At 48.6% G+C, this 20,151-nt stretch overlaps 2 protein-coding genes across 3 annotated transcripts; one reads left to right on the forward strand and one right to left on the reverse strand.

Moving 5' to 3' along the window:
- The first annotated feature begins 179 nt into the window (after positions 1 to 179).
- On the forward strand, positions 180 to 17,201 carry ARMC7 (armadillo repeat containing 7). Of its 2 annotated transcripts, none has more exons than XM_063081035.1 (3): positions 180 to 528; positions 623 to 766; positions 15,554 to 17,201. In XM_063081035.1, exons 1-3 carry the CDS (start codon positions 438 to 440, stop codon positions 15,937 to 15,939), a joined length of 621 nt encoding a protein of 206 aa, XP_062937105.1. In that variant the 5' UTR covers positions 180 to 437; the 3' UTR covers positions 15,940 to 17,201. The 2 variants fall into 2 exon arrangements, with proteins under 2 accessions (XP_062937105.1, XP_062937106.1); XM_063081036.1 differs by having other exon boundaries at positions 623 to 702; positions 15,554 to 15,694.
- A 43-nt stretch (positions 17,202 to 17,244) lies between these two features.
- On the reverse strand, positions 17,245 to 18,702 carry NT5C (5', 3'-nucleotidase, cytosolic). Its single transcript, XM_063080745.1, has 5 exons — positions 18,526 to 18,702; positions 18,149 to 18,249; positions 18,007 to 18,067; positions 17,716 to 17,830; positions 17,245 to 17,603 (listed from the first exon to the last, which is right to left on the reverse strand). The coding sequence occupies exons 1-5, from the start codon at positions 18,700 to 18,702 to the stop codon at positions 17,449 to 17,451; spliced, it is 609 nt and encodes a 202-aa protein (XP_062936815.1). The 3' UTR covers positions 17,245 to 17,448.
- Between the last annotated feature and the right edge of the window lie 1,449 nt (positions 18,703 to 20,151).

The raw sequence follows: 20,151 nt of genomic DNA on the forward strand, positions 1-20,151 counted from the left end.
CACAGAAGATCGTCGCGGTACGCCCATTCCTGCATCAGCCTTCGCAGTGCGGGTCGCCGTTGGGCCAAGCGACAAGGCGGGAACCGCGCCGCGCACGCGCACCGAAGAGCTCCGCTACGGCCCCGCCCCTTCCGCCCTCTGGGGCGGGGCTTGCGCGGCTTCCGCCGGGAGCCGGGGGTGGGGCCCCGCCTGGCAGACATGCTCCAGTGTTCCGCACCCCAATTTCGATTTTCAAACCCCTGAGAGGGTCCTGAGACCCTACCCCACCTTCCACATCTCATTTCCAGCTGCAGATTACTGTACTGCAGAACCTGAACCCAGGAAAGGAACTCATTTGCCGCCCATTCCGCCCTTGCCGGGGCAAGTGGCGGGCAGGGTGAGGCCTCCCCTTTCCCAGTCTCCCGCGCATCCCCCGGGGACCCTCCGCCGCCCGGACCATGGCGCAGAAGCCCAAGGTAGACCCCCACGTCGGGCGGCTGGGATACCTGCAGGCGCTGGTCACGGAATTCCAGGAGACAGAGAGCCAAGGTGAGAGCCTCGGGGTGGGGGCTGGGGGCCCGGGCACTTGTGCGGCCGCGACCGCCGCCGGGCTCCTGGCTCCAAGGCCGCTTTCCTGTTGCAGACGCCAAGGAGCAAGTCCTCGCCAACCTCGCCAACTTCGCCTATGACCCCAGCAACTACCAGTATCTGCGGCAGCTGCAGGTCCTGGATTTATTCCTCGATTCACTGTCGGAGGAAAATGAGACCCTGGTGGAGTTTGCTATTGGTAAGAGTGGGGCAGGTCCCCCAGATGCCTGATGGGCTGGGGTGAGATGAGTTAGGAGTGAGTCGTTGGGAAAGGAATCTCGCAGGCAGCCCCTCAGCTGCGAAGGCAGACCTTCTCCACCTCCTGTGCCACCTCCTCAGTTCACACGTTGTCCAGGTCACAGCTATTTTGAGACAGGTCTGGAACTCACACCCAGGATTTGCTCTGCGTGTCTGCCCTCCCTCTTGCTTAGAGATGAGATCATAAATGAGGGAATGGATTGAAGCCACTTTGAGAGAAAAAAATTTGGAGATTGCTCTTTTTTGGTGGTGGGGGGGGTTGGCGTGTGTAGGGATCCGAACTCTTGACCTTGGTGTTATAACAGGGCTCTTGTTAACGTCAGTAGGGGTTGGGGCGTCCCTTAACATTGGGACGCCCCAACCCCTACTGACCTTAACACTCTAACCAGTTGAACTAACCAGCCAGCCCTGAACATTGGTCTTTTTAAAACATCTTTAGTGGTGGGACGGCCCGTGGCTCACTCGGTAGAGTGCGGTGCTAATAACACCAAGGCCCCGGGTTCGGATCCCATATACAGATGGCCGGTTCGCTCACTGTGTGAGCGTGGTGCTGACCACACCAAGTCAAGGGTTAAGATCCCCTTACCGGTCATCTTTTAAAAAAAAAAAAAAAAAAAAAAAAAAAACATCTTTAGTGGGCCTGCCAATGGCTCATTTGGGAGAGTGTGGTACTGATAACACCAAGGTCTAAGGTTGGGATCCCCATACTGCCAGCTGCAAAAAAAAAAAAAAAAATCCTGTCATATTCATTGGGCATATATTATATAAGCCAGGTACTGTTCTAAATGCTGGGGAGATGGTGTACAAGTTGGGAAAATTTCTTTGCCCTCAAGGAGCTTACATTCTAGTAGGGGGAGACAGTATGGGGTGAGCAAACAAAGATGATGCTCAGAAGGAAATGAATAGGGTGACGAGAGAGTAATAGGAGATGGGGGGTACTTCAGTTGTGGCCATCATGGGAAGGGCATTCTAGGCACAGGTGCAGTGTAAGCAAAGGCCCTAAACGCAGGAAGGAGTCAGAAGGAAGTTTGGTGTGGCAGGATTACAGTAAGTGAAATGGTGAATGGTACCAAATGGGGTTAGAGAGATTGGTGGTGCCAGAGCTTACAGGGGCTTAGATCTAGGCCATGGGCAAGAGTTTGGAATTTATTATGAGGGCAAACAAAAATTCTTTCTTCAGCATATATCTTTTTGGGGGGTGGTGGGGGAGTGTCACACTGGCTTAGTATGGGGATCCAAACCCTTGACCTTGGTGCTACAATACTGCACTGTAACCAACTGAGCTAACTGGCCAACAAGGTTAAGGGAACACCAAGGTCAAGGGTTCAGGTCCCTGCCAGCCACCAAAAAATGAACAATGTTTCTCTGCATAGTGAAAGGAACCTCACCTATGTAGGGAAAGAAACCTTTAATAATAATTCCAATATCACTAACACTCAGTTATGCCAATTTCTCTAATAGTTCCCAAAGGGACATTTTTGTTAGTTTGTATAAAGCAGGATCCAATCCAGGATCCACGCATTTCATCTGATTGTTATGTTCCTTAGATCTCTCTTCTTTTTAAATAAACTTTTTATTTTTAGAATAGTTTTAGAAAAATTGCAAGGACAATGCAGAGAATTCCCATAAACCCCACACGCAGTTTTCCCCATTATTAACTTCTTACATTAATATGGTACATTTGTTATAATTAATGAACAAAAATTGATATTATTAACTAAAGCCCATACTTTATTCGGATTTCCTTAGTTTTTTCCAAATGCCCTTTTTCTGGTACAGGATCCCACATACATGTAGTCATTATGTCTCCTTAGGCCCCTCTAGCCTGTGCCAGTTTCTGAGACTTTCCTTATTTTTCATGGCCTTGGAAGTTTTAAGGAGTGCTGGTCAGGTGTTTTGTGGACTGTACCTCAATTTGGCTTTGTCTGCTGTTTTTCTTATGATTAAACTGGGCTGTGGGTTTTCTGAAGGAAGATGACAGAGGTAAAATACCGTTTTTGGGCCAAGCCCGTGGCGCACTCGGGAGAGTGCGGCGCTGGGAGCGCAGTGACACTCCCGCTGCGGGTTCGGATCCTATATAGGACTGGCCGGTGCGCTCACTGGCTGAGTGCCAGTCACGAAAAAGATGAAAAAAAAAATGCCATTTTCATTGCATCATATCAAGAATACACTTAATCACCTGGTCAAGGTAGGGTTTGTCAGGTTTTTCAACTGTAAAATTACTTTCTTTCCCCACTTTCCATATTATCCTCTTTGGAAGGAAGTCACTACATAAATTATCTTAAATCTCTTTTAATTCTTGACAACCCTCTTTGCTTAACAGTGATTGTTGAAGGGCCCAGACCCTCTGCAGAATGTCCCACCTTGGATCTATCTGGTTGCCTCTTTATGGTGTCATTTAGCTTGTTCCTCTATCCCCTTTATTTCCTGTAACCTAGAAATTAGATTGAAATGTTTGTAGAATCAAGTAATGCTTTTTTTTTTCTTTTTTTCTGAATAGATCATGGTAAGTATGATTTAAATTTTTCAAAGAGCATCCAAGTCTCCCCCTCATATTTGTGGTACCTGGGGCTAGAGTACAAATGAGGGCCACCCCTGTTCTCACCATGAGGGCACTCAAACATATGTGTGTGGACATGCAGCTCTATTCACACTCCCACACACAGCTATCCTTTGGCCACTCCTTGGACTTAGGAGTGCACACACTGGTAGTGGAGTTCACCCCTGGGAGTCAGGATCCAGAAAAGAGGCCCTTTTTTTTTCTTTAGTGGCTGGCCAGTATGAGCGAGGATCTTTGACTTTGGTGTTATCAGCAACATGGTCTACCAAGTGCCCTCTGGTGAGGAAAGAAGGATTGGAGAAGAAACAGGATTTGTCCACAAAAATCAGCTAAGAAGTGGAATAGCTACTAAGCGGGACCGTGGACTCCAGAACCAGGGCTCAGTCATCCACTCTGCATAGCTACCCAGGACAGCAAGAACCCAGGGCAACTGGGGCTTCTGCCCCCACTTTAGAGGGCACCGCTCTGGCCTTCTCCACCAGAGGAGGGTCCCCAGTCCCAAGCGTGGTAGCTTTCTCAGCATTGAATTCCTCTATGGGATCCTCTGCAGATTAAATTTCTCTTGTATTGGTCTGGTCCGTGGCTCACTCGGGAGAGTGTGATGCTGATAACACCAAGGCCACGGGTTCGGATCCTGTACAGAGATGGCCGGTTAGCTCACTGGGTGAGTGTGGTGCTGACAACACCAAGTCAAGGGTTAAGATCCCCTTAACCAGTCATCTTTAAAAAAAAAATTTTCTCTTGTATTTAGTGTGTATAACTTAAAGGAGAGTCCCAGTGGTTCTTGGAAGTAGATTTTGTTACTGCTGTCATTTTTCTTTCTCTTAACTTCTCTTTTAAAAAAAAAAAAAAAAAAAAGATGACCAGTAAGGGGATCATAACCCTTGACTTGATGTTGTCAGCACCACGCTCTCCCAAGTGAGCCACAGGCCAGCCCTTTCTCTTAACTTCTCTGACACTAAACTGGAAACACTGTCAGGCATTTGTTGTACTGCTAAAAGGCTGTATGCTGCATGTTAGAGCTTTGTCTTTCATCCCTGGTGGCAGCCCTGAGATGATCTCCCTGATGACAGAGCCTAGCCTTGCTTATCTTTGCATGTCGTGAGCGCTCAGGCCTTTTAGCCTGAGGAGGAGAACGGAAAGAAGAGGGAAGGTCAGGCAGACCTTCAGAAGGGGGAATTCACCCACCAGGTATGGAATCCTGGCCATGAGTTGGTGCAGATGCCTGAGCAAAGCAAGTTCTGGAATAACTGGCAGAGGAGAGCTAGGTTAGATTGCCCATGGCCAAGGCTCACAGAACCAAAACCAATGTCTGTTTGTGGGCAAGCATCATAGTGAGTTTGATAAGCAAGCCTGGGTTCAAGTCCTTGCTTGCCACTTACCATCTGGGTGTGTGATTTCCCTTCTCCAGTCATCTGTTGGATAAGGACAGTATCAGTAGCTGCTTCACAGCATTGTTGAGAGAATTAAATGAAAGTGATGATGCTCTTTTAGGGCCAGTGTCTGCAGCAGTGGGATCCCCTCGGCCTCCACCCAAGGACCTTGTATCCAGATCCCTTTGATGGTAAACAGTTCTCTCTTCTCCCAGAGAGGTGAATTGGGATGAGATAATGAAAGTCCTATCAAGGGAACCACCCATCTGCTTCAGAGGTTCTTGCCTTCTGGAAAGGCAAGAACTGAGTGATAGGGGGAAATGGGAACATGGATCTTCAGCCTCGCAGCAGTGCCCAGGCAGTGTTAGGTGAAGAGAGCCTGGCTGTGGTACCAGCTGGCTGCACTCAGTCCAGCTGCATGGCTGGTGCTGTTGCGCTGACCAGCACTGATAGCACAAGGGAGCAGCTGCTGTGTGCCAGGCGCCGTACTGCCTGTGTGGTGCCTCCTTCCTCCCTGGAGACAGCACTAACACTCCCTGGGTGTGCTTATAACACCCACTTTCCAATAAGGAACCTGAGGCTTGGGAAAGTTCAGTGGGCTGGCCAAAGAGTGCCAGACGCAGAACTTGAACCCAAAGCAGTCAGATCCTAGAAGCCATTCCCTGACCACTTTCCTGCCCTTAGAGGAATTCCTAATTCCTAGGATTGTGGAGTGAAAGATAGAAAGGAACTTATTCCCAATCCCTCATTTTACTGATAAGGAAACTGAGGCACAGAGAGCTGCCCCTCATCTGGTTAATGGCAAGGTAAGGTCAGAATGCAGGTTTCCTTCCATCTGTCCCTGCAGCCCACCACAACTACAGGCATCCTTTCATGCTAGTCCTGACGTGGCAGCTCCAAGTGGCATGTGCTCTATGGCCAGTGGCTGTGCCTCCTCTTTCAGGGATGAAAGCCTGATGTCTGCCAGGGCTGCGGTCTGGCTGCAAGATTTCCATCAGTTGTGACAGCGGGTCCGAAAGCTGCAGTGGTCACTGACCAGCTGACCGTCGTGTCTGTGTGGGGGTCATTCTCCTGTGACCTCTCAAATGCCCCTAGCCAGTATAGATGCAGCCCTGAAGAAGGACCTGGTTACAGCAGTTGAAGAAAACATACAGGGGTTTTCAAGTCTTGTAGTGTACCTCCCACTTTCTTGGTCTTTTCTTTTGTGAGTTTGCCCATTTAGAATGATTGTTTTGTTGGGTTTTTTTGGCGGCTGGCCGGTACAGGGATCAAACCCTGGACTTGGTGTTGAGAGTGATTTTAGCACTATTTTATTTACCTTTTGGCTGTGCTTCTGGCTGTCTTTTCTCCCCTCAGGATCCAGGGCTCTGGTTTGGGCACTGTTACAATAAAAGCTACCTTTTCTGGATGCCTGCCCCAGTGCCCATCACATGCCACCACATGTCCACCTGAGACCAGCACTGCCTGCAAGGTCTCTGAATGTGTCACCAGCTGCAAGGCAGGTAATACTAACCCCTTGTTACATATCAGGAAACTACACCTCAGTGAGATTAAGTCCATGGCCTGAAGCTCACATTCTTAGTGATAACTGGAGATGGGATTTCACCCCAGTCATCCAGGATCCAAATTCTGTGCCCAGGGGACCCAGCTGGCAGAACCCAGGCTCAAACCCCAGAGTGTCGTCTCCCCCTGTTCTTTGTTTCTGCCACATCGTGCTGCCTCCACCACTTCTGCAAGTCAGTTCAGGTGTCAGGTCACCCCTGCTGCCACTGGTAGTGCCCGCAGTCCGGGGCCACATTTGATTAGTGTCACAGAGGAACTACCACTGGGCAATGGCATTGGTCAGGCCAGAGCTGCACTTGTTTGGGACGTTGGATGGGAAGTGGGTGAATAATGGGAAACCAGATGTAAAGCCAGGATCTCAGTAAATACTCATTGAGTGAATGAAAGCATTCTGAGCTTAAGCCCCAAATAAAAGCATTGGTAGCCTTTGGTATTGGGAATGTTTGCCCAAAGCACGTTGCTTGACTATCAGGTGTACTTTACACTCGAAATATCCTAGATGCCATATGGAGATATAAAGAAACGAGGAGAGAATTCTCTGCTTCCATGAAAACTGGTTGAATCCAAGAATATCATAGAATACTTGGCAATTTTGTTAATAAAACAAGGTTCAGGTAGGTGGCCTCCGAGAATTCAGGTTAAATTGCTCTCCTATATTCTATTTTCTGTAATACATGTAGTTGCCACTAGATGGTAGTGGTGCTCAGACAAAGGCTGGTAAATAAATCCTCAGCGTTCTGTTTTTGGAAAACAGTATTTACATTCAAAGGGTTAGGGCATGGGCACATACAGACACATGCACAAAAACGTTACTAGCAGCATTGTCTGTAATCATTCCAAACTGGAAATAGCCAACAGTACAATGGATATAAACATCATGGGATATTCGTACTATTTCACAACGAAAATAAAGTCTACAGCTATATGCAATAATCTTACAAATATAATGTTAAGCAAATGGTGCTAGATACATAGTAATCCTTACAGTGTGATCAGCAAAGTGTGCATCTCAGAGGGATGGAGAGGATTGGATCAGAAAGGGACATGCAAAGTCTTATAGATTGCCTGGGTGCTAGATACATAGGCATTTGCTTTCTCATTGTTAAACTTCGCCTGTGTGAACCAGCATGTTTCTGTATACGTGGGTCGCAGGTATGGCCTGTGCCAACCTCTGGGCTATAAACGGGTGCATGCTTGGTCCATATCTGTGTGCCAGTGAGGTGCCCTGATCACATTTTTTTTTTCTTGGTGGCTGGCTGGTACAGTCATGAAACCCTGGACCTTGGTGTCATCAGTACCACACTCTAACCAACTGAGCTAACCAGCCAGCCCCATGTCATTTAATTCTCTCTGTTCGTTTTACTGATGAAGAAACCAAGGCTTAAACTGAGTTGCTTCCTCTGATCACCTAGTCCTCAGTGGCAGCATTGGGATTCTAACTAGATCTGCCCCACACAGAGCCCTTGTTCCACCGCTGTATTGGGTGGCTCCCCTGTACCTCCTCTCACTGATCAGTTAAGGCTCCTGGGATCACACGTACTTCTTCTTAAAAAGAAGTTCCCTAGCCATCCACCTGTGGCAGGATTCCCATCACAGGAAGGAGGGAAGGTCTCGCTCCACTCATCTCTCCCTGGGGACCTCCAGCCTCCTTCACACCAGCTCAGCGCCACCGGGTCAGGCAGCCTCTGCCATCCTTCCCTGACCTGCAGAGACCACTTCCCCTCCTTTTAGTTCTAGGCACAAGCAGGATGTGTGTGTGTATGTTTTATTAATTTATATGAATACACAATTGGTTCACATGATACAAAATTCAAAAGGGTGTGTAGAGAACAGTAGTAGCCCTTTTAGAGGAAACCACTGTTACTAGTTTTCTGAGTATCCTCTAGAAATATTTTTGGTATTTATGAACAAATATATATATATACTCATATTTACATGTATTTTTTTTCACGTTCTACACGTGGTAGCATGCTATATCTATATTCGGTATCTTTTTTTTAAACTTAGGCATGCATGCCCTATTAGTCCGGAAAGAGTTGCCTCATTTCATCTTTTTTTTATTACTTTTATTTGCCTCATTCTTTTAAAATGCGTGATAATTCCATAGCATTGGTGACCCTATATTTTTGTGTTTTCACACTTGTAGGAGTGGATCTGTAGAAAAAATTTCTAGAAGTGAAGTATCTAGGTCAAAAGTATGAAAACCCGTGATGGTTTTTTTCTTTAGATTTAGTTTAATATAATGTGTCAAAGGATAAAATAACAATAAATTTAAAGATCTCAGTTGGCTTTATTGTGATTCTAGAATCAGGCAACATGTCATTCCATAAAATAGAATACTTGTTTCAGTGAGCTGAGCAGAGGAGATTGTTTTTTATAGACAGAAAAGGCCAAAGAAAGCAGAAACGAACAAAAAGTGAATTGGTCATTTCATTTTTATTTATTTATTCATTTATTTTTGGTTGGTCATTTCAAAGTTACCTGCTTTGTAAGGTGGGCACCGGGAGACAGAACAATAGAAAAATATCAGGCTTCTTCAGGCTATTATTTTTTGTGTAAAGATGAAAGCAGAGGGGACTTTATTATCATGCCTACTGAAGATCATTTATTTATTTTCATTTTCATTAAGTTTTTTTATTTATTATTAGCATATTAATTCTTACAAATCATATTTCTTTATGCCCTTTTACCTGTCATTTCCCAAACTCTCTCCCTCCCTCCCCCTGTCTCTAGTATCCTTTGTTCCCTCCTTCTGAAAGTTCAACATATTGTTGTGGTCTTTTCTTTCTTTCCTTCATTCCTTCCTTCTTCCCTCCTTCCTTCCTAGTAGCCAGTTATGAGTGAGAACATGTGGTATCCTACTGAAGATTTAAACTGTTTGGGAAGTTGGATGGTATCTCTCTCTCCTGATTTCTCAGGTCGGAGCACAACTGAGTTTAGGTTTGGGACTTAGCAGGGGTGACTCCATTTTGATTTTTAGTCTGGTCTTTCGGGGCTCTGTGCAGGAACTTAGTCCAAAACAATGACCTCCTATAACTTTTATTTAACATGATTTTTTTTTTTTTTTTTTTTTTTCTGAAAAGATGACCGGTAAGGAGATCTTAACCCTTGACTTGGTGTTGTCAGCACCACACTCTCCCAAGTGAGCAACCGGCCATCCCTATACAGGGATCTGAACCCATGGCCTTGGTATTATCAGCACCACACTCTCCCGAGTGAGCCTCGAGCCAGCCCCTAACATGATTTTTAGTATATGAAACATTCATCAGTTTAAGTCAAAACTATATTACAAGGTATTTTCAGAGAAGTCTCACTTCATTCCTGTCCCCTTCACCCTGTTCCCTGCCTCATAGGAACCAATTTCCTTAGTCTTTTTGTTTGTTTTGGTTTGGGTTTCTTTTTTAATTTCCTTAGTTTTTATGCTTCGGTGTCTTGCAAATGTGAGCACATACATGTATGTATATTCATCTCCACCCTGCCGCCTTCTTACACAGGTGGTAGCTTGCTCTGTGTACTGTTCTGTCCCTCAAACTTGAAATTTCAAGACGACGCAGGCTTATAACACCAAGGTCAAGGGTTCAGATCCCTACACTGGCCAACCACCAAAAAAAAAAAAAAGGAACCATTTCAAAGATGCTAAAGTAAAACCCAAGAACAAGTATACGCCAGTGAATCTTTCGACCCTGGGCTGCGTCAGCTTAGCGCCCCGGGGTGGGTGCTTATGGAAGCCTCGCCCAGCCACCAGCTGCCAAGTGATGGCTGAGCACTTGTCAGTGTCACCTCATTGAATCCCTGGGACAATCCTTAGACCCTCTCCTCATGGACCAGGTTGTCTGTCCTAGCACCAATGCCCTACTTGCTGGGTGACCCAAGGTTACCTACCTGACCTCGCCACTCACATCCCCTGCTGGGCTCTCTCACCACAGACTGAGCTGGGGCTTTCCAGGATCCTGACATTCAGCCCTGCCTTTGCCTCTGGTTCTCTTTCTCTCGGTTTTGTCTGTCCAAAGCACGTTCATCAGCCAATCAGAACTTGTTCTCCTTGTTTTGTAACCATTTGTTTTGAATTGCAGTATGATCAACTATAAAATGCACATCTCTTAAGTGCCAGTTTGATGAATTTTTAAATTCTTTAAGGTACCTGTACATCCACGTAACCAGCTCTGAAGTCAAGATGTGGAATGTTTCCATCTCCCCAGTTAGAATCGCCCACCCCAGGGTAACCACTGTTCTAACCTCCACTCCCATGGGTTAGTTGTGCCTGTTCTTGAACTTCATATACACGGAATCATGCAGGATATACTCTTATATCTGGTTTCTTTCACTCAGCATAATGTGTTTGAGATTGATCATTCAAATTGTCACAATATTGTTCGTTCATAAAATCTATTTATCCACTTACCTGTTGATGGAGATTTGAGTTTCTAGTTTGGAGCCTTTATGAATAAAGCTGTTATGACCATGTTTACACAGTTCTTGTACACACATGTGCTCACTTCTGCTGGGTAGACACCTACGAGTGGAGTTGCTGAGTCATAGGGCAAATGTATATTTAACCTTATTGGAAGTTTCCAAGGGCTGGCTGGTTAGCTCACTTGGTTGGGGTGTGGTACTGATAACACCAAGGTCCAGGTTTCAATCCCCGTACCTGCCAGCCACTAAAAATAAAGTTGCCAAATAGCTTTCCAATATAGTTATGCCATGTTATATTCTATGCTCCACTTCCTTGTCAGCACTTAGTATTGGCAGTCTTTTTTATTTTTGTTATTATGCTAGGTGTATATAGTTATTGTGCTGGGTAGGTAGTGCCATCATTTTTTTTTTTTTTTTTTTTCCTTCTTTGGCAGCTGGCCAGTATGGGGATCTGAACCCTTGACATTGGTGTTATCAGCACCACACTCTAACCAACTGAGCTAACTGGCCAGCCTCATATCTCTTTTGTGAAGGGTTTGTTCAAGTATTTTTGCTTTTGTTTTTATTATTGGGTTGTTCATCTTTTATTGATATGTAGGAATTTTTATATATTCTAGATACAAGTCCTCTGTCAGATATGTATTCTACGAATGTTTTCTCCTTTTGCCTTTTTACTTCTTTAATAGTGTCATTTGATGAATTATTCTCCTTTGTGGGTGAAATTCAGCTTTTAAAAAAGGGCTGGCCAATAACATAACTTAGGAGAGTGTGTGCTGATAACACCAAGGTCAAGGGTTTGGATCTCCCAGCCTCAAAACAAAACAAAACAATGCCTTCTTTTTCTTAGTTATAAAGATAACATTTTCAGTGAGGAAAACTTGGAAAATAAAGAAAATAAACATACTATAATCCTACTACACTGAGATCACCGTTGTTAACATCTTGGTTGTTTCCAGGCTGTCTTTTTTAATTTAGCAGTTATGTATTGAGCACCTGCTACATGCCAAGCTGTGGATGCAGAATGGGACCCTGTTCTCAGGTACTTTATCATTCAGTGGGGCGACAGCCAGTAAATGTTTTGACAAATAACTCTAATGTCATTAAATGTGAAGAAAAGAAAAGATGCTGGTGAGGGGAAGGCTTGATGGAGCAAGGGGCTGGTTAGGGTGGTCACAAAGTCTCTCAGAGAAGGGGACATCTTAGTGGAACTTTTTTATTGTATGTACAATTTGGTGTCCTTTTTTTCTCCTTAACCTTGTATTACAAGCATTTTCCCACATTAAATATGCTGTGAAGACATTATTTTTAAGAACTGTATAATTTTTCCTCACATGGATGTACATAGTTTATGTAACCAGTTTGCTATTGTGGAGCATTTTAAGAAGCTTCCAGTTTCTGTTTTGTGCTTTGTTCACAGCCCTCCCTAGTTCTTCTGGGCAGGTTCACAGAGATGGACTCAGGGGAGCTCAAAGCAGCCGTGGCCGTGGCCTTTCAAGGGTCCTCTGGCACCGTGTTGGCGTCTTGGTGCTCGGCTCAGCCTTCTTGCCCCTGAAGCTCCCTGTGCCTGTCTCTCCAGGCCCTCACTCCCCTTTTCATCTCCAAGGGCTGTTGCCAGCCAGGCAGAGGGGCTTAAACAGTTCACTGCAGTGGGGGCCCAGGGAGCTGGTGAGCTCAGGGTGGCACCTGGTCTGCTCTTGGAGGCATCCCAGGCCTCTGTATGGGGAGCCGGTGGGGTGGGCTGTCCTGAGGCCTCCTCCTGCCCCCACCCTTCAAAAACTGCCTTCTGAATATCCCCTGGCATGGGTGGCAGTGCCCTGCCCAGGCACACCTTGGTGTGATGATGACTTATTAGCCAGGCAGCTACTCAGGCTTCATCTTATCATACTTTATAGCAGAGATAAGTCCCCTTGCCCCACCCCCAATCCCACAGTATGGGTGGGAGGCTGGTTCACCACTCCCAGCTCAGAAGAGATGGTGAGGTGTGTCTGACAGCCAGAGGCCTGCCAGAGCATTTCCACTTGTCCCTGCTCCAGGCTGAGCCTGGCATCTGCCCACAGCAGGATTAATTATCTTGTGGCTTCCAGAGGACACTATCTCCCTTGGAAGTGGCAAAGGGCCCTTTCTCTTTAGGACTTTGTGTGAGTTACTCAACCTCCCACGGCCTCACTTCACTAAAATGGGGGAGATGATTGCACTTGATTCTTGGAGTTCATTAGGTGCCCAGCATGTGCTCAGTGAGTATCCACCGTTCTGGGTGCAGGGATACAGCAGTAAACCCGTGAGCAGGACCCTGCCCCAGAGTACCTGATGCCGGGGACAGACACGAGAACAGCAGGCAGTCTATAGGATGACCCAGCTTGTGCTAAGTGCTCCACTGCAGGTGAGCGGGTGCTGAGGTCCAGATTGACAGGGAAGGCTCTGAGTGTGTCACGGAAAGGGACATCTTGTCGCCCTCAGCCGCTACATATCTTCCTCAGGACTGCAGGAAGGCCACTCAGCCCCCTTGCCTCCCTCAGACGTGCCCAGCCTGTGAGCCACAGACCAGATCACAGAACTGCAGGAATCTAGGGTGGGCAGGATCTCAGGAAGCCATCCTGTCCAGCCCCCCAGCCTCTGCACTTCTCTCAACCCTTCCCCCAGTCACTGCTCTAAAATACTTCCCGCATATACTTGTGGAGCACCTCTTATGCCAGGCACCGAGAACATGGTGGGAATAAGACAGCTGAGGACTTGACCTCAGAGAGCTTACTTCTAGCAGGTCTCTGTGAACAGTGAGCAAGAAAAGAGATTGATGAAGATGGTTTCTCAGAGTTCTAAGCATATGAAGACAGTAACACCAGGTGATAAGCGGTTGCCCTGGACGAGGTGGAGCGGCTAGTCAGGTACTCCGGGAAAGACCTTGCAGGCCAAGGGGAGCAGTGAAGTCCTTGTTACCAGTGAGAGGGTGTCAGCGTGTGAAGATCTGGGGCCACGGTCCCAAGGGTGGATCAAGGTTGTGCCAGGAACAGGTAAAAGGAGCAGATGGTGAAGGAAGTGAAGAGTAGACAGAGGAGTTGGGATTTTCTTCCAAATGCAGTGGGAAGTCCCGGAGGCTGAATGGATGAAACCTTTAAAAATGTGTCCCTAAAGCAGGATTCAACCTGACCCAGGTGCTACTTGGGAAGGGGCAGCAGAGCCAAACCTTGGCCTACTCCCGCACTTGGAGGAGGAGGGGTGTCCCTGGCAGGGACATCCTGAGCAACTGTCCCCTCTTGCTGGGGAAGATGGCTTAGTTGAGTTTCAGGCTAGGGGTAAGGCCCCTTCTCTTTGCTGGTTTCCAGAGAAGCAGGGGAAGTGGGCTGGGCTGTAACTCTCATTCCTGATTGGTTGCTCAGGACTTGTCAGGCATGTCATGTAAATGAGCTGAGAAGTGGCTTCTTCCCATTGAGTCGGAACCTAAAGTTGGGGGAACTGAGATGGCAGGAAGCTGAGTCAGGACAGGCAGGAAGTCCTCTCCCCGCACTGAGTAGCCAGTGCTAAGCAGAGTGACCTCTAAGACAAAGTAGCATCTGTCCCCAAGGCCAAAAAGTCATCAAGCTGAGGCCTAATTGGAGACAATAAGGGGCGGGGGTCTGGCCACACTAGCTGAGTACATGGGTTCTTTAATCCAGAACCACTGGTCTCCCACTCTGGCCTTTTCTGTTTTCCCCGAGAATCCTAGTAACAGTGGCATGAAAATGACATTAAAATGCTCTAACCTATTAATAAATTATGCTGCATCCATAAAATGAATGCATGCCCTTAGTCTGCAATCATGAAAGTAGATTTATTGGTATGGAAAGATGCTCACAATACATTGTTAAATGTAAAAAAATCTAGCTTACAAAACAGCAAAGGAGAGTATCCTTTTTCATTAAATATTTATATGTATTCATATTAAAAAATTGTGGGATGAAAAATAAATGGATGGTAGGATTAAGATGATTTATATTTTACCTTCTTTCTAATATTTTTAACAGTTTCATTGAGGTGTGATTGACATATAATAAATTGTACATATTTAAAGGGTACAATTTGATGTTTTGACATGTATTTTTTTATTTTTATTTTTGGTGGCTGGCCGGTACGGGGACCCAAACCCTTGACTTTGGTGTTACAATACCACACTCTAACCAACTGAGCTAAGTGGCCAGCCCTGTTTTGACATGTATACACCAATCACCTTACCTATATATATATTTTTTAATTTATTTATTTTTGGTCGCTCCCTGGTACAGGGATCTGAAACCTTGACCTGGGTGTTGTCAGCACCAAGCTCTAACCAGCCAGCCCTATATTTTTGAATGTGTCTAAAATGATGATATATTGTGGGTTTTGTTGTGGTTTTTACTTTTATTTTCAGTTATTTATTTATTTTTGGTGCCTGGCTGGTAAGGGTAGTGTTATCTATCTAGCTGACAGACCGGCCATGGGTTTTACTTTTAAAAAAGGAAAGTATATCAGCCATTGAACTGGCTGACCAAGAAGGAAAGGGACTTGTGCCTACTCCTGGAAGGCTAGGCTGTGGCAGGCAGAAGCAGATGGGCAGGACTTTCTGAAACCTTGAGAGAGAGGGCTGGAGACCAGAATGGACTTTGGAACCCTTGTCCCTGGGCCAACTCTCACAGACCTGGACCTTTCCCCAGGACCCACTGGGTAGAGGAAGATGGGAAGAGGCCCAGGGCTGGAGCATCCTAGATCTATTCTAGAATCTTCTGATCCGTAGTCAGACGTGTTATCCATTGCGCCACTGGCCCCGTATAGATCTATTCTAGATAGACTCATCCTTGCTCTTCCCCAGGAGGCCTCTGCAACCTGTGCCCAGACAGGGCCAACAAGGAGTACGTCCTGCAGGCAGGAGGCATCCCACTCATCATCAACTGCCTGTCCAGTCCCAACGAGGAGACGGTGTTGTCTGCTGTCACCACGCTCATGTACCTGAGCTCGCCAGGCCCTGCCTCCCATCCTGAGCTGACCACCATGGCCGTTGTCCAGTGCATGTTGCGCTTCTCCCTCTCAGCCAACACGAGGCTTCGGAACCTGGCCCACATCTTCCTGGAGGACTTCTGTTCCCCAAGCCAGGTGGCCGAGGCCCGCAGCTGGCAGGCTCACTCTGCCCTGGGTATCCCACTGCCAAGAACCGAAGCCCCACAGCAGCCCTGGTCCAAGGAAGTCCCAAGGCCGTAGCACCCCTACTGCTGGAGACTGTAGTTCTGGTGGCAGTGGAGGCAGCAGGGGTAGCACAACTCCTCTGAGCACTTTCTGCCAAAGTGGTGCTTTTCCAGACATTTTAAAGGTGAATTTTTTCAGCACGACAGGTGTTTACACAGTGATAAAAAGGCATTAGGAGTGAGGAAGCCAGACTTTGAGACACATGGAGAAGGAAATCAAAGGTGCCATTTTTATAGGCTGGCACTGTCAACAAACTGGTGGCAAAGTTCCTTCCTCTGGCAGCATCCCACGGCCAGGCTCACACCCTCATCTGAGAAGCAGCCAGTTCCCTGGATCCAGAGGCTTTGCACAGGGGCGTTCTCATGGAGAGCAGCTGGGACTGAGACTTAGGAGAGTTGTCTGCCCTCGAGGAAGTAGGGGATGTCCCTTAACACAGATGTCTGGAGTAACTTTGAGGGATAGAAACGAGAAGCCTGGTGGTTAAAAGGATCTCAGGCCCTGGGAAGCAGGGAAGGTGTCATGCCCCCTCCAGGCTATGGAGGACAGATACCTCCTGTCAGCCTCTCCAGGCTGGGTATTTGTACATGGTGGACACTAACCTAGATGAACTGTCCATACAGCCCTACTATCTGCTAGGCACCATGTGAGGGATTCAAAGATGAAAATGTCGCTGCCCTCAAGTGACGCAGCCCAACGACAATATGGCCATCAGACATTAAGACCAAGGCCATGTGGGCTGTGGCATCAGAATAAACACAGAAGCCTTTGTAGCTGCGTCTTCTCCCCTCAGCACCCCATGGCCCCTGACTGGAAGCCTTGGCCCTCCTCTGCTGTCACCGATAGTGGGGGGGAGTTCCTACTCCTAGAAGTGGACCTCGGACTCACAGGGGGATGGGAATGTGAGTGAAAGAGTGACTGATGTTCAAGAGGACAGAAACGGAGAGCAGCATAACGTGTGTGTTTCAGTGTCCACAGCGTGTGTGTGTGCACTGTGCTGGCCAGTGGAGGCAGGAGCATGGACACGGTACAAAGTTGGGGTTCAGGAAAAGTGGCAGGAGCATCCTGGCCTCCCTTCTGCACTCCCTTAATGTTGACTCCTTAGGTGGCCAAGGAAAAGCACGTGCTAGAGGAATGGTGTCCAAGCGGGCATGGAAGTGGGGCAGACTCTGGGGGCACTGCACTAAGGAGAGAAGGGAACGAAGGGCTCCTCATCAGCCCCTGTTCCAGCCACCCCCACTCAGGGCTCCTGTCCCTTTACTTTCCCAAATAAAGAGTATTAAAAGACCAGAGAGCCAAAGGTTTTTATTAAAAGGGTCCTGACTGATTGTCCCACCATATTTCCATGCCAGCCATGCCCCAGGTACAGCCATCTCAGGAGGTGCCAGATGGCTGGGCCTGTGCCAGCACAGAGGTCATGGTGTCGTCCTGCTCCAGGGGGCTACGGGTCTCTCGGCTCTGCGGGGATTCCCTCCTGGCCTGTGATCCCTTCCTTCAGCTTCAGCTACTGTCCACTGCAGGTCCCGTTTATTCCCGCCGTGCAGCTGCCCGCTTGCTGTCTATGATCTCCTGCCAGTTGTCACTCCACGAGAGCAGCCGTCTTCTTGTGGGGGGCAGGTCCAGGTGCTGATTGTGGCAGCAGGTGAATAAGATGTGCTCCCAGCTTGGGGTCTCCTCTTGCCCTAGGACAGGAAAGGCAGGGAGCATGTAATCTGTAATCTGATTATTTTTACTCCCTCTCCCTAATCCAGGCAGGCCAGATGCCTGGAGGCTGCCAAGGATAATGGATCTGACCTTTAATGGTGTCCTTGTCATCAATGAGCAGGTCCCCCGTGACCACCGTCTTGTCCCTTGTCAGGATAATGCGCTCCACAAACTGGGGCCCCAGGTGCTGCTCCACCCAGCGGTACTGTGTGGGAGACACGGGGCAGGGTGAGTAGGTGCGAGTGAGGTCCAGACCCTCGGGAGCCGCTGGGCCCTCTCCCCCACTCCCCACTCTCAGTGTGTCTGCGTGGTTTATTTTTTATGTTTTAAAATCCGGATTTAGAAAGCTGCGTTTGCTCAGGGGCGCTCGGGCAGCCGTACCTTCTCGCCCACACAGTGGTCATACTTGAGCAGAGGGCTGGTGCAGATGAACACCTCGGTGCTGCGGCAGAGGGGGCGCCCGTTAGAGCCGGCGGCACCCCCGCTCTGCCGCCCCTCCGTCCCCCCTTCTCCACCTCCTTACTCCGGCATGTCGTTCATCTCCCGCAGGGCTTCCAGGGCGCCCGGGATGGGCTCCAAGCCTAGGAAAAAGCCTGGGGCTTCATACACACTGGCCACTTTATCCTGAAAGACACAGAAGTCCGGTCCAGCAGATCGGGCCCCACTGGGGACTCTCGCAGGGTTCCCGGGGGGTGCCAGTCCCCAGATCAGAGCTGCAGCCAGAGGACTGGGGTGGGGGGCGCTGCCCAGACTTCTCGCCCCTGGGTGAACTCTCAGAAATGAGTCTGGTTAACTTCACACACTGAGGGGGCGCCTCCGGGAACGGAGCCGAGACCGCCCCGCCAGGATGGGAGGACCGCCCGCCCCTGGGTGGCCGTGGGCCCCCGCCGCGATCCCTACCGCCAGGTCCGGCCGCAGGGCCCGGTACTGCTCGCGGGCGAAGAAGCCGCGGCGCTGCTCCAGCGGCACGTGCGGCTCCCCGGGGAAGCGGCGGCGGAAGCCCCGCAGGAGGCCGGCCTCGAAGTCGGCCAGCACGCCGTCCATGTCCACCAGCACGCGCACGGGCCGCGCCGCCATGGCCGGGGGGCGCCGGGGGCGCGGGAGCCGGAAGCGCGGGCCGGGCCGGGGGCCGAGCGCCGGGACCCGCCGCTTCCGGGGCCGCGGGCGGGGGTTGGGGGCGGGGCCCGCCACGGCTCGTGGGGCCCGAGCGCCCCGCGGAGGTGCGCGAAGCCTGCCCGGGATCCCGGCTTCCTCGGGACCCCAACTGCGTCCCCTTCAGCCGCCCCCCGCGTTGCAGCAGACGCGCCCCCCTCACCCCACATCGTGCCGGGGGCGGACCTTCCAGGGGCCCCACAACACGGAAGCACCTTCCAGGAGGAGTCAAGGCCCCGCCATCCTGCGGGGCGGCTGCACCGCTCTCGGAATCCGTATCCCCAAGCCCTGGGGCCACCGGCGCTTCCGCCCTCCCGGCTTGGTGAGGCTGGAGGGGACAGGAACACGCAGAGAGCCTAAACCAGGGTTCTAGCTGCTTGACGGTGGCACCAACCCAAGACCCCAATCATTGGGGGCTGCCAGTTCGTGTTCGGTGAAATGAATGAATTTGTTGAAGACAACTGGTGAGTCATGTTCCTAAGAGACTTAAATCATAAACCAGAGTTGGCTTGAAACGTGGGAGCATCTACTTCAAACCTCCAGTTCCACCTGGAAAGACGATTTTGATCAAGCTCAGGTAATCTGGACTGTCCTTTCTGCGGAACTGACGTCTCCTATCTACAACTGGCACTTTCTACACCCTCTAGAAAATGCTTAACATTGTTAAATTTCATTGACTCCCCTTTTGGTAGATTTCACCAAATTTCCTGACTACACCGAAATCTATTCACCTACATAGTATAAACGCAGATTTGGGTAAGTGACCCATCTTACTGCTACCCATCTGACCACCCCACTACTTCCAAACCAATGTAACAGAAGCATCCAAGGAAAGCCTGGCATCTCAAGCTAAAATGAGCTCATTTCAAAATGCGTAAGTAGAATTGGCATAAGCGATCCACACTGTGTTTTTTCCCTCCTTCGCTAAGGCACTGAAGTCACACAAACTGAGTAAAAGTTACAACTGTAGTTGAATCTGTTTCTGCTGCCCTTTGTGTAACTTTTCAAATGCTAGTTTGCAACTCATTAGAGGGTTGTGAATTCAGTTTTTGTTTTTGGTGGCTGGCCAGTACAGAGATTGAACCCTGGACCTTGGAGTCATCAGGACCAGCTGAACCAACTGAGATAACTGGCCAGCCCTAGGGTAACTTTTAATAGTCATCATCATCATTTTAAGATCGTTCAGCTTCTTTCTAAACCTTACATTTTCTAACTGCGGAAAATTGAACACCTTTCAGCAAACATGCTTGCATAGAATTTCCTAAAATCTGACAGTACCAAAATGACTAGCTGAGCATCTTTAACTTTGATTAGGCACTTATTGTCATAGAATATAAAAAGCCAAATTACAAGTTGTGACACAAGCCAGGGACA

This window comes from Cynocephalus volans, chromosome 16 (assembly GCF_027409185.1).
Source record: "Cynocephalus volans isolate mCynVol1 chromosome 16, mCynVol1.pri, whole genome shotgun sequence".
NCBI classification, from domain to species: Eukaryota; Metazoa; Chordata; class Mammalia; order Dermoptera; family Cynocephalidae; genus Cynocephalus; species Cynocephalus volans.